The sequence below is a fragment of the Loa loa genome (genome assembly GCF_000183805.2).
Source record: "Loa loa unplaced genomic scaffold supercont3.137, whole genome shotgun sequence".
NCBI classification, from domain to species: domain Eukaryota; kingdom Metazoa; phylum Nematoda; class Chromadorea; order Rhabditida; family Onchocercidae; genus Loa; species Loa loa.
The window spans coordinates 67,364-81,179 of record NW_018108317.1 but is presented as its reverse complement, the minus strand read 5'-3'; the positions used below and the strand labels follow the sequence as shown (position 1 = coordinate 81,179).

The following is a 13,816-nucleotide window of genomic DNA, read 5'->3' as shown; positions in this document are numbered from 1 at the left end:
AAGAAGAGAAGAGAGAGAGGAGAGAGAGAGAGAGAGAGGGAGAGAGAGATTTATTTTAGCTATTAAATAAAAAAAATGATGAAAAGTAACGAAATTACAAATGATTGTAATTTTTGGCTGCCTCTTTTTTAATCTATCCATTTAAAATTAAATATTATCCATCATTCTTTTCCTTTTTTTTTCAACTTTCACCAGGTGCTTCTTAAAGTCGGTATATTCTTTTGATCTTAGAAATTTTGAAAATTTTATTATATCCTCAACAATTTGATATATATATTAAAACTGATCGGATAAAATTTATGTAGTCATTTCATGCGTGTTTTAAAAAAAAAAAAAATGAAACTGTTTTCTTTTATCAGTTATTTCCCGATTTTTCCCAATCCAATACCAACTCTTTATGGTATAAAGCATTTTTTTTTTTTGTCTTATTCAGCTTAATCGCATCTAAAAATTATATCTCAACATTTCTTTCATTTTTATTACCGTACCGGCATTGCACCCATTAATTTTACTGTAATTTTTAGCAATGAAATTAAGTTTATTACAAAAATAATTCTTGAAAAAAATGCTAAATGAAAATGAATAGTGAAAGAAAATTACTGAATTAAAATGAAATTAATTAAATATATTTAAAAAAAAGTTTCGTTAAAGAAAAGTTATTTTTTACATTTTACTTGTTGAAATATTTAAATAAATGAATGCTAAGTTCTAAATGTGTCCGAATTATTCATCAAATTAATCAATTATTTTTCAATTTTTTGCTTCCTTTATTTGCATATAATTACACTTCCAGTTTAATTAATTTATAAATTTTCGATGAACTATTTGAATACATTTGAAAGCATAAATGGAAATTGAAATTTTATGAAGAAAAAAAAGTGGGAAAAATAAAAAATAAAAATGAAAGATCTGTAATTTTACCGTATTGTTTATTTTTGTTATTCATTTAAGAAATTGAATTTTTGATAAATTAGAATATATATTTATATATGAATGATTTTATTTTTGTCCGTTGAAAAGTTCTCTTTAAATTTTACAAGAATCTGAGAAATTGGTAAGAAGAAATGAATCGTATGAAATCTAAAGCATTAAAAATTGAAATGTATGAGTTTTTTTGTTTTTTGTTTTTAAATTATACCTTTTGAGTAGGAAATAGTAATAATTTCTATGGTACTTAAATATATTTACAGTTAAAAATTATAAAAACTTCTGTGAACCTTCCAAAATTCTAATATATCAAAATTTTTTGCAAAATTAAAGTTCAAATTTCCTCTCCGGAAATATAATTCAGGAATATGACTTACTCCTTTAAAAAAAAAAAAAAAAAAACTACTAATAATAATTATTGCAGTAATGAAACATATTTGAGATTGAAAAGAAAGTGCTAGAAAAAACAATATTAACTTTCTGAGGAAAACAAAAAAAAAAGGAAGTTTTTAAATTTTAATATATCAAATTTTGCAGTAAGAGAAGGTGTCAAATTTTTCGTCAAAGAAAGTGTCAAAAGAAGTGTCAAATTTTTGCAGTATCAAATTCTCTCTCCCTCCTTCTCTCTCTCTATCTCTCTTTCTTTCCTTCTTAGACATTTGTTTTAGTATTCAGAAAAAGAACAGTACTAGAATTTCACAAATATAATTTGTTCAATGAAAAAAATTATTGGTGAACAGATTGTATTAGTAATAGCATGTCACATAAAGTGACACAAGTTTTAAATTAGTTTGTATATGAATAATTAATTTTCAAGTATTTGCATGATTTTAATTTTCAAAAAGTTTTTAAATCCATTTCATTTCATTCTCAACACTTTTGTTTTCTTTTTTTTTTTATTTTGCAATTCTTTTTCTTTTTCTTTCATTCTCTTCTCCTTCGCAATTTCAATATATGTCAAATTGATGCCAAACTTATATTCAATACTCAGACAAATACTTGCAAATCCGTACATTCAAATAGCTGTCAAATACCCTTCAAATCTTTATTTGTCACACTGATATTACTTGTGGTCCAAATACAGTATCCTTATCTCCCCTAAAAAAAATTTTTTTTTTTTCACACTTTTTCCTTAACCTTTTTGAATAAAGTTTGTTCCCTTTCATACAGTATCGCTATTCTCCCTGAAAAACGTTTTTGTTTTCATACGGTATCCGTATCCCTCTTCGATAAATTTTGTCCCTTCGATAAATTTTCGATAAATTTTGTCCGCTTTCATACAGTATCATTATCCACCCTGAAAAACATTTTTGTTTTTGCACAGTATCCGTATCTTCCATAAAAGAAAAGTTAACAATTTTCTCTCCAATTTTTATTAGTAATTCATTTCTAAAATATTCGATTCTTCATTATTCATATCCAAATATTATTTAAACCTAATATTGCTGATATTCCTGCATATATATTTATTGTATGTATAATTTTTTCATTTACTCAAATGAAAAAGCAACATAATTGATAATATATTAATCAAAAGTATCACATTATAATATTTGATTAAAAATATTTGTTCAAATATTACTTTCATATCTTGAAAAAATATAATTTTTAAAAAATTTTACAAAATTTGGTGAAATATTACTAAAACAAATGAATTTGCTTAAATGAAAAAATAAATGGGAAATGAAAAAAACAACATTAATTGATAAAAAATTTCATTTCTTTTTGTTTTCTTCTTTTAAAACATATAAATCCATTTCACATGTACATTTGCACTGATCATTTCATTATCACTGATAAGATACGATGATACAATCATTCACTTCTTTGCTTCAATCATACCTAAAATATACAGGATATGCAATTAAATACGTCAAATTTGACGCATTCATTAGACGTTATCACCAATTTATTTTTTTTTTTGATATAAGTTTTTAAAAAGTTTTTTTAAAAAAAAAAAAAATTTTTTTGTATATAAGTTTTTAAAAAAAAAAAATTTTTTTTTGATATAAGTTTTTGATATAAGTTTTTTTTTTTTTTTGATATAAGTTTTGAAATCTATGAAAACAAAAAACAAAAAGCAAAGAAACAAATCGATTGTGCAATTTTAGTTATAAAAATAAAATTTTACCCGTAAAGAATGATTAGATCATCTTGCGACGAATTGCATGCGATCTCTGTCCTATCGTAAATGTCGTAAATTGCGATTACGAATATTTTCCTCCTCTTTTTTTTCCGAAAAAAAATTATAAAACAATTACGTTTTTTGTTAAAATTATGAAAATTTGAACAGTTTTCGTTAAATTCTTTTTACTGTTTAGTTTTGTTAATCATTAGATATGGCATGATATGTCATGATATGATATGATATGATATGATATGATATGATATGATATGATATGATATGATATGATATGATATGATCAATCACTTCATCTAATCCTTTCTTACAAATGCAATAATCTAACATGAAAGTTTGTTTTTTCTTTAAAGAAATTTGACATAATAATGAATTTTTGAAGTTTCCGAAAAAAACGAAAAGGAAAGGAATGACATTTTATTGTTACTTTTATTTGTCCCTTTTAATAATTATTTACTGATATGAACCTTTTATAATAATTCTGTTTTTTTTTTGAAACAATGATATTTTAAGTAATATTTTTAATTTTCAATTACTTAAGTTCGCATTAAATTTCTTCTTCTCTTTCATTGAGTAATTTACTGTGCACAATAAAGAAAGTTTGTTGGCTCTCTTCATTCTTATTAATTATTTCAAATTGGTAATCATTTTTCAATTCGATATGAATTTTTTGAAAAAAAAAAAAGAAAAACAACACAGACACACATAAGAACGAAAAATATTAATTACTATTTATTATTTCAATGTTTTTTTAAATTTATTTTAATTTCATATTAATTCTTTTACTTTACATTTAGCAATTTACTATAAATGAATGGTAAACAAAAGCTTAAAATTGATGCATAATGTTAGACAATCTACTGAATGAACAAATTTTAGGCTAATTTTCAGAATGCAAAAAAAAAAAGCTATTCTTTTTCTAACCTAATACATTTCATTAAGAGCTTAGGTCTGCCATCTAAATGTTGCCTAACATTTCTATGAAAAGTCAACACATCAGGCTTACTTGGCTTCCTCTCACTCCTTTTGTGTCCTTTACTCTTCCATTCTCTTTTTTTTTCTTGGTCCAGTGTTGATTGCAAAAATGATCAAATTTTTTTCCCCCTTTTAAATTTCCTTTCTTTACCGTCTTTTTTCGTTTTTTTTTGTTTTCCTTCGAATATTCATTTCTTCTTTTCAATATTATCTTATCATTTTTACTTTCTTATAATCAATATTTTATTTTACTTATTATTTCTTCCTTTTCTTATCAATTTTCATTTCATTTCCATTCTTTTTTCATGTTAGTATTTCTGATTATTTAATTAATTATTATAAAATAATTAACAAATTTTGATGAAAAAAATCATTTACAATGAATTTTATACAAAAAAGAAAAAGTATTTCAAATTTACAATTCCTCATTTCAATCTGTAATAATAGCAATAAGAATAAATGGTAAACTATTGAGAAAATCGATAATATTTGAATGTTTTATGGGTCAATGATCGAAGAGATTAACAAATTTAAGTTTTGAATATTAATTTCAATTCATTTATTATTACAATATTTTCATCAATGTCATTTATTGCGACAGTTCTTTTTTTTCCTTTTTTGTAATCGTTCTTTTCTTTTGATGCATTTATAGCAAGCATTGCAAAAAATATTATCCTGAAAAATTGAATTTTTTCCTAATTAAATAATTTGAAGTGATTTTTTTTTAAAGTATATATACTTTTTTTCAATTATGTTTAACAAATATGATTGAAAAGTAATAATTGGAAATTAAAAAATTAATTTTCGTTCATGCTAATTTAGAAAAACCTTTAAAAGTTATAACGAATTACTGACAAATTTGCTTTGATTGAAATTTCTATTAAATAAAACTGCGAAATTCTATTTAACAAGCATTCCTGTGAAAGTTAAATAAGTAATTATTGTTGATAAAGTTAAGGGTGGAGTAATAATTAATTATTTGAGATGGATTTATGAAATATTAAAATGGAAAAAAGGAACAAAAAAAATAGATAAACAAATTTTGATGGAAAAACAAAAACAAAAATTAAAAACAAAATTTTGATGGATCCGTCTCTGAAGAGAAGAAATCGATGACTAAAAAAGTCCAATTTTTCAAATTCTATCCATGTTTGCCACTGGAATAAGAATCAATTATCAAATACACTTAAATTTTAAATTAGAAAATTTAGTTAAAATGTCTAATTTAGGATAAATATTATACAATTTATGTATAATGTTTGTCTATAAGGAATGAAATAATGGAATATAAAAATATTTATTATTAGATTATTCGATTGAATTTTTGTTTTATTTTCAAAGTTTTCTTTTTTTTCTTATCGAAAACCGTGTAATAGATGAAATGGATTCGATGGATGAAAAATTCGATTGAAGAAATTTAAATAAAAATTTTAAAAATTTTTCATCAAATTTATTTATATTTTTCGTTTTTTCTTTCGTCCTATTTTTTTCTTTTCCATCAATGATTAGAATTAATCCAAAATATATTTGCATTGATATTATATTAAAGAACTAAATCTTTTCCTTTATCGTTAAAAATCTGAAATGATAAGCAAAACTAATTAGTAATAAAATATCTGAAATAAACACACGGGACACCTTTAAATGTTTAAATTTAAAAAAAAAGGCACGAATTTTAAATCAACTAATTTAATATCTTACTGTAATGATATGATGAAAATATAAAAGCTAAAAGTTTTATTCATCTTAAATGAACTTAGTAAACATATGGTGTAAAATTTATTTTTCTTTTTTATTTTAATATGGGCAAATTTGAAAAGAAACCAAAAAAGTTAGTTGATGAGAAGAATGAACTGAATTACATGATTTGAAATTAGTTAACAAATCAATTTGTAAAATTAAAATTTTTGTTTTTTAATCACTTTTAAAAAAATTTCATTTTTATGATTAACATTCAAATAATATTCTCATTTTCTTTTTTTTTTTTATTGGATATATTTATTAAAATATAGCATGAGAAAAAAATATAAAAAGAAATTGTAAAAATAATTGATTAAACTTTTTCTTTAAGAATTAATAAATTTTAAATTGGATTTTATATTCAATTACTTTTCCATTTTATTTTTCAACTTTTTTCAATTTAATTTTTTATTTTACTTTCTTTTCTTTTTTTTTTTTTTACTGCAAAAGATACTTTCTAAATGTATCGATTTTTTTTTCGGTGCATTCTTAGCCAATACGGGAAAAGATGAAAGTTTGGAAAAGAATAGCCAAAAAGAAAAACGAAGAAATACATACTTTAAACATCTTCGTCCCGATTTAACATTACTGAGAACCAACACAACCACTATCACCACTAATAGCACTACCACAACCATCACCATTATCAAATAACAATGAAGCAAGATTTGAGCCAAAAGAATCTATTGGCCAAAAGGACTTTTTTTCCCGTTTCTTTTTTTATGATTAGAAGATGAAGAAGCCTAGTTGAGACATATACATACATATATAAAGGCTTTAGGACAATTGTTAGTGTATAGTTATATACCTTCCTTAAGTGAATCTATTTATTTTTCATCCCGCCTTCTTACTATTGGTTTTTTGTTTTTTTTTTATTTTATTTAGTTCTTTTTTTTCTTTTCCCTTTTTTTTATGAAATTTCTTTCTCATTTCTTATTTTTAAATATAAATATTACCAAATTTTATTCTTTATTTTACTTTTTTTGAAATGATTTAAAAAAATATCTGGAAAAATAATTTTTTTCCACTAATTAATATAGGAAGCAATTTGTTATTCATCTTTAAAATACATCGATTTCTTCCTTCTATCAAATAATTTTATGCCTGTCCATTGTAATAGGTTTCTTTCAATATCGGGCATTATAATCAAATAGGAAATTGTGTACCTATTTACTGATTATAATTTCAGTTATACTATCTCGTTATCAACTATGTTATTTCTAAAAAATTTCGCCATAATATTTGTTAATTTCCTTTTCAATTACTTGCAGATAATTATTTTTCAGTCGTGATATTTTGGCCTTACACATCATTAATGCTATAAATCAATAATAATTAACCTGTTAATTAATCGATATTGAATTACAAACTACGAATGGAACATTAGCATCGTTTGGTTTGTTTTGAATTTTCATTTATTTCATATTTGAAATTTATTAATAATTGTTGATTAAAATGCAGTAATATTTTTGATCGAAATATCTATTAAGTATTTAAATTAAAAATGAAAAAGAGCGAAATATTAAATTGTATAATACGATCATATTACAATAATTTAAGACTGTATTAGTGTATTGACTGTATTAAGACTGTATTAGTGTATTGTATTAGTAATAAGGTATCGTTTGTTACAAATATTAAATTTAAATTCAATTTTTGAATCGATGAAATACTACAATTGGGAAATACATTGATGAAACATATTGAAATGCATTGATACCATTTTAATATATGTACAAGAAATTTTTGATCAAAACAATGACAAATTCATTTTTACTTAAACTTTGTCAAAAATCTTTTGGCCAAATATTTGTTCAAAAATTTTTTTCTTCCTTTTTTGAACAATTTTTGCTATAAAGAGATTGAAAAAGTGCTAAAAAATGAAAAATATTCGTAACAATTGTTGTTTAACTAAGCATGTCCTATTTCAAAGTCATACAAAATTTCTTTTACTCAATATCCTGCTAGGCTAGAAAAGCAGCCTAGCAAAAAGGTCCTCCTAAGTTTTTTTTTTCTTTGTTAATGTTCTTTGAATATAAATAAAGCGACTACTCATATATACATATGTGCATGTGGCTCTTATCAACGACTATTCCAATCAATTTTTTCAACCATAAGCTTAGGCTTAAATTTAGGGTCTGATCAAATTTATCAGTGATAGTAAAATTTGTATTAAAATCAATGTAGTTATGATAACAAATTAATTTATTATTCAATAATCTTTAATTGTTTTTTAAATTATTCAAATTGAATTTTCAAACAAATAAATCCATTTTTGTTTTTTTTTTTGTTTTTGCGAAACACTTTGATATTTATGCATGATTTGTAAAATTTATGTTATTTCCACGTCATCATTTAAAATCAAATTAAAATTGAAGAATAAAAAGCTTAAATGATTCATTATTAGTAGCCATAAATTACTTGGCTCATTTCTAGAATTTTTGACTAAAATATAAATGAAATAGCCATAAATTATTTGGCTCATTTATAGAATTTTTGACTAAAATACAAATGAAATTTTTGAATTATTTCTTTGAGAATCATTATGGTATTATCTAAAATATTTTCTCATCCAACATTATTGAAATATTCATAAGTAATGATTGTAATATCACTAATGTTAATTTCAATTGTTGATAACATTTTTCTTTATCAGTAGTGAAATTATTGTTTTTCCTAACTTTTGAGCTAATTTATTTACTCATTTACGGAAAGGAAAAAGCTGAAAAGCTATTAGAATAAGTTTAAAACATTTAACAGTTTCAATGCTAAAAAGCTATTGGAACAAGTTTAAAACATTTAACAGTTTCAATTTGGTTATAAAATTTCTCTCTTTTTTTGATAAAAGATAATTTTGTTGTTGTTTGATGGAATTACAATAATTTACATTTCCTATTTATGCAAATTTTTTTTGCATACATAATTTTTTTTCAATTATGAAAATTTTTGAAAATAAAATACTAGAATTGTTTTGAAAAAAGTCCCAAAGTTTTCCGAAAAAAAAATTTTATTTTTTAGTTTTTATTAATCATATTTTATTATGTAACATACAAATATCATCATTTATCAATTATAACTTTTTTTTTGTTATTAAATGATAATTGATGCGCTTTTTTTTTTAGAAATAATGAAAAATATTTAGCAAAAAAAAAGTTTGAAAAACATGAAAAATAAGTGAGAGCAAATTTTTTTTTAAACAATAAATATTACAGTAGTATTAGCAATGAAATTACAGTATTTATTAACAATAAATATTATTACAGTTAAAATAATGATAACAATTATTATTCAGTACTGATAACATCTTATAAACTATGCCAATTTATTATTGAATGTAAATATTATTGCTATATTTATCATTTTCCTTCTAAGAACTTCATTCTTCTCACCCTTTATCTCTATTATCAATCATCTTTCTTCTTTCCTTCACTACTTCATCTTTTGGCCTGGCCTTCGGGATTTGCCGTTTTTTATCCTGGTCCTTTTTTTTTTTTAACTTCATCCCATTAATCCAGCAACACCAACACTATTATCATTATCATTATCATCAACATCATCATCATTGTAAACATCATTGTTATTATTATCATCATCAAAAATATCATAATTGCTAAATTTCTTTATTTTTCTTGAAATCAACATAACTATGCCAATCAAAAAGTTAAGTCAATCAAAATTATTCTTATCTTTTTTCACTTCTTTTATCTTTTCTTTTTGCTTTTTTGTAATCATCCGTTGAATGTATCAAATATAACATTGCAAATTCTTTCATATATCTCATTGCCTCCAAATATTTCAATTTTTTTTGAAAAATCTCAAATTCATTAAATTTTTTTCGAAAGTTTTTAAATTTTTTTGAAAGATTTCAAACTTTATTAACTTTTTCAAAAATTTTTAAATTTTGTTAAAAACCTTAAAAATTCTTATTTCACATTTTTAATTTTTCATTTGTTTCATTAATGTTTTGTTTACTTACAATTGATTTAAATTGATAATGACATTTTTTTTTCAAATTAAAACCTAATTTTCTTCGACACAAATGATAGCTTTAATTGATTTGGCATATAATTTTGTTTCATTTATTTCTTCAAATAAAATCCAATATATTCTTTAATGCTAATTATATTTTTCCTCGCCTTAATAATTAGTGTAATTTAAATTAGTTATTCATTTTCAGTTGTTTGATATCAATTTGAATATTAAGTAACAATAATTGATAAGAAAAATCTCTTAATGATTTACATGATATCCAATCTATCAGAAACTACAAATGTATTGTTTGTTCAATAAGTTTTAAAATATTTTGGTCATTATGTTTGTTTTATATGTAACTGTTTCGATAGATTTTAAGTTTTATTAAATTTCTCAAAAAATTTCAAATTTCTCCGAAACTTTTCCAAAAATTGATTCATCAAAATAATTTTCCTTCTTCTTTCTTCCTACCATATAGAATTCTTTTCCATTGCTTTATCCAAATTTCAGAATAATTTTAAAAAAAAAAACTCTTTTAAAGGAATTTAAATATACTTGAAGTTCTTGTGGTAAAACATCACTACAATATAATACAAATAATTAAGGTCAAGAATTCAAATAACTCATTTTTAGTTCCTATTATTTGTACAATAATTCGCATTACAAATGTCTTTCTATGCATTTATTTTCATTTTATGATCACAATTTTGTTGGAAATTAATTATAAAACTAAACTTAAAGTTCGAATTTTGATTTAATCTTTAAAAAAAATTTATTGCTTATTGTTTCTGTAAATTTCATCATCTTGCTAATTATCACTATCATTTATTTCGGATATAGTGAATAATAAGAGTAATACTAAATAAAAGTAATAGTAATACCAAATGATTGAAATATTTTCAATTTCGATTTTTCCAAATAATTTTATAATTTGTTATTTGTGAAAAATGAAAACATTGTCAGGATGTTTATTTATTTTTCAATCTATCTGAACTATTATTTGCATTAGTAAACAAAATGCAAACTTTTCATAAGCTATTATTGACAACACATTTTTATTTTAAATTTCAAATTTCAAATTAAATGAATTCAATTGTAAATTCAAAAATTTTTTTAAATTTTATCCCATATCTTATAGATTATAAAGATTGAACAATTTAAAAAGTAATAAAAGAATAAAATAGAGCGAATAATATTTATATCATAAATCCTATGAGATATAGATAAGAATCTTCATTAATAAACCTCATTCATTTTCATATCGAAAAATTAATCCACCTCTAATTACCCTAATTAGCATAAACAATTTATTTCCTTCCTTTCCATTTCATTTTGCTCTATCAATAATCTTAATGTTTACATTTTTTCTTTTTATTGTTAACATATTTTGGAATTTAACAAAATAACAATTATATTCTGTTATTTACCGTATAAAACGAAATTATTTATCCTTCCTCATTTTATTATCATTCATTCAAAACAATAACAATTATTGAAATTGTGAGATTATAATCAATATAATCCCTATTTTATTGTTGTCTCTTCCTTCTTATATAGCATATAAAGCATTTGCTTTGTAAATAATTGTATAACAAATAACAGCGATGACCTTTAACCTTTCAATTGTATATAATGGGCTAAAATATGATTACGATGAAAGCATTGAACAACTGCCTTCTAATATAAGAATAATTACAATTAATTATTGTTTTCCCAATGCGTTATTTATCTTCATCCTTTCATTTATTAAAATTTATTTTTGTATATTTCTCTTATAGAATAATACATTGAAATACATTTAATACTTAATTCTTAATTCATTAACAATAACATTAGCATTTCCTTTGTAATTAAGGAAGCTTCATTGCTGTTTCAAACTTATTACATTTGTATTATTTTTAAAATTAATTAAAGTTAATGTATTGCATAAAAAATTTTTCTTTAAATATTAAAAAAAATTGAAATAAATATTTAAAATAAATATTAAATATTCTTTAAATATTAAAAACTTTTTTTTCTCCTTACTCAAACTATGCAACTAAAATAGTTTACCAAAAACAATAATTATTACTTAAATTTAAAAAAAAATTTTATCAAAAAAGAGAAAAAATATTAATAACTTTTCGATATAATTAAATAGCACTTGATAGATTATAATTATAATTTTATAATCGAATAATTTACAATGCCTAAAATATTTTTAATCAAATAAGTTAAAAAATCTTTGAAAAAAAAATGTGAAATAGTATATAAGGCATTTTATTTAAATAAATGAATAAATAATATTAATTTGTTTAATTATTTACATATTTACAAAATATTATAAAATGCTAACAGTTTGTTTAAATTTTTTTTTTAAATGTTGTTGTTGTTCTATCTTTTCTTTTTTTTTTAATTTAACTAGTAAAAGATAAGTTCTTCCAAAAGGATGCATAATTTATAAACAATGATTTTGATTGATGAATTTGTTTCTTTGTCATCCCATTCAATGCTTTTTCTCAGGGTCATTTGATTAATGTCCATTCAGCTGTTCGAATGGGTTCACTTAAAAAGTTATGTTACCAATCGTTCAAACTACAATTTTGCCAGAAAAAAAAATCCTTTTTTTTTTTTGAGATATATATCGCATTTTAACTGAAATATGTGAACAAATAATATTTGATTTGTTTACTTGTTTACTTGTTTACATAATTTTTATTGTAAATAAATTGCTTAAAGAAAATTTTTCGATTCATTTTTTTTTTAATTAACATAAAATTTCTTCTACATGATTATATTAGTATCGAATAACTATAGTCAATAAAAGAGATTATTTGCTTGGTTTTTTTTTTTTATTTCGATTTGTAGATTTTTAGAAATGAATTTATCAGTATATGAATTACTCGATATTTGAAGAAATATTGCCAAAATATATGATTGAAGAAAAAAATTTTTTTCATTTATATTCAAGTTAGAAATTGATCTGTTTTAAAACCTGATTACTTAAATACTCATATATTCATTGATTTAACTTCTCAATTCCTTGAGCATTTTCCATCTCTCCTAAATGTGAAAAAAAAAACCACCAAACAATTCTTTTTATTATTTCTATTACATTTTTCATAACTGAAAATTTATTTGAGATAAAAAAAAAATATGCTAAGTAACTTTGATACATTGAACTTTGATCGGTTAGAATTAGTAAGACTTTTACCCGAATCAGTCCAATTGACAATGCTAATAATGTGAATTCATTCACATTCATAAATTAAAAAAAAAGACTTTTTATATCGGCTAATAAACCGATTCCATTCCGGTATCATCCGGTTGTCGAAATTTCCACACACTATTTTACCAATATGCTATAATATTCCTGAGATGAAAATTTCTGGGATATTCCCATACTGTCTGTAATTTATTAGAATTACGGATATTGTAATCATTGCCTATTACGGATATTGTAATCATTGCTTGTATTCATATTAATGTTTATATTATTAGGAAATATATTTGAAAATTATATTTTTGAATTTATTCATACTTTAACTTTATTTTCTACAATTAAAACTGATGTTAGCCGATACGGTAATGCAATAAGTGATTGATACCTGTTCCGGTAATATGATATAAATCAGAAAATGTTTACATGAATTAAATATGAAGAGATAACGAAAATTTTAATGATTAACATTATGAGAGATTTAATTCTAAAATTTGCTTTATAACCATGTTTGATTAAATAGTTTTATTAGAATCGGAACATATGTTATACTAATTAATCGAAAATTATTATATATATTATCAAATATAAATTCTTACATTATATATCCGTGTTATAACAATTGCAACACCTGTTACATCCATATTTTATAAATAAAAAAATGCACGAATACAATATTCCAATTTTATTTTCTGTAATTAATTTCGATATATCCATTTTTAAGTGTTGCGGTATGATGATAAACCTCAAATGCTAAAAAAAAAATAAGACAAATGATAAAATTTAAATACGTGAATTTTTAATTGTTTCAGGCAAAAGTGATTCGTAATTTCGAATTAGTAATAAGCGATAAAAGTTTTCAA

The 13,816-nt window shown here is 22.2% G+C and overlaps 2 protein-coding genes across 2 annotated transcripts; both read right to left on the bottom strand.

Annotated features, from left to right (window-relative positions):
• Positions 1 to 355: 355 nt before the first annotated feature.
• Positions 356 to 6,426, bottom strand: LOAG_07029 (hypothetical protein; the record flags this gene model as incomplete). Its single annotated transcript, XM_003142563.1, has 8 exons — positions 356 to 444; positions 489 to 555; positions 1,995 to 2,025; positions 2,137 to 2,224; positions 3,604 to 3,679; positions 4,074 to 4,220; positions 4,612 to 4,717; positions 6,341 to 6,426. The coding sequence occupies 8 exons, from the start codon at positions 6,424 to 6,426 to the stop codon at positions 356 to 358; spliced, it is 690 nt and encodes a 229-aa protein (XP_003142611.1).
• A 3,038-nt stretch (positions 6,427 to 9,464) lies between these two features.
• Positions 9,465 to 13,597, bottom strand: LOAG_07028 (hypothetical protein; the record flags this gene model as incomplete). Its single annotated transcript, XM_003142562.1, has 6 exons — positions 9,465 to 9,566; positions 10,310 to 10,334; positions 11,764 to 11,792; positions 12,817 to 12,859; positions 13,037 to 13,095; positions 13,553 to 13,597. The coding sequence occupies 6 exons, from the start codon at positions 13,595 to 13,597 to the stop codon at positions 9,465 to 9,467; spliced, it is 303 nt and encodes a 100-aa protein (XP_003142610.1).
• Between the last annotated feature and the right edge of the window lie 219 nt (positions 13,598 to 13,816).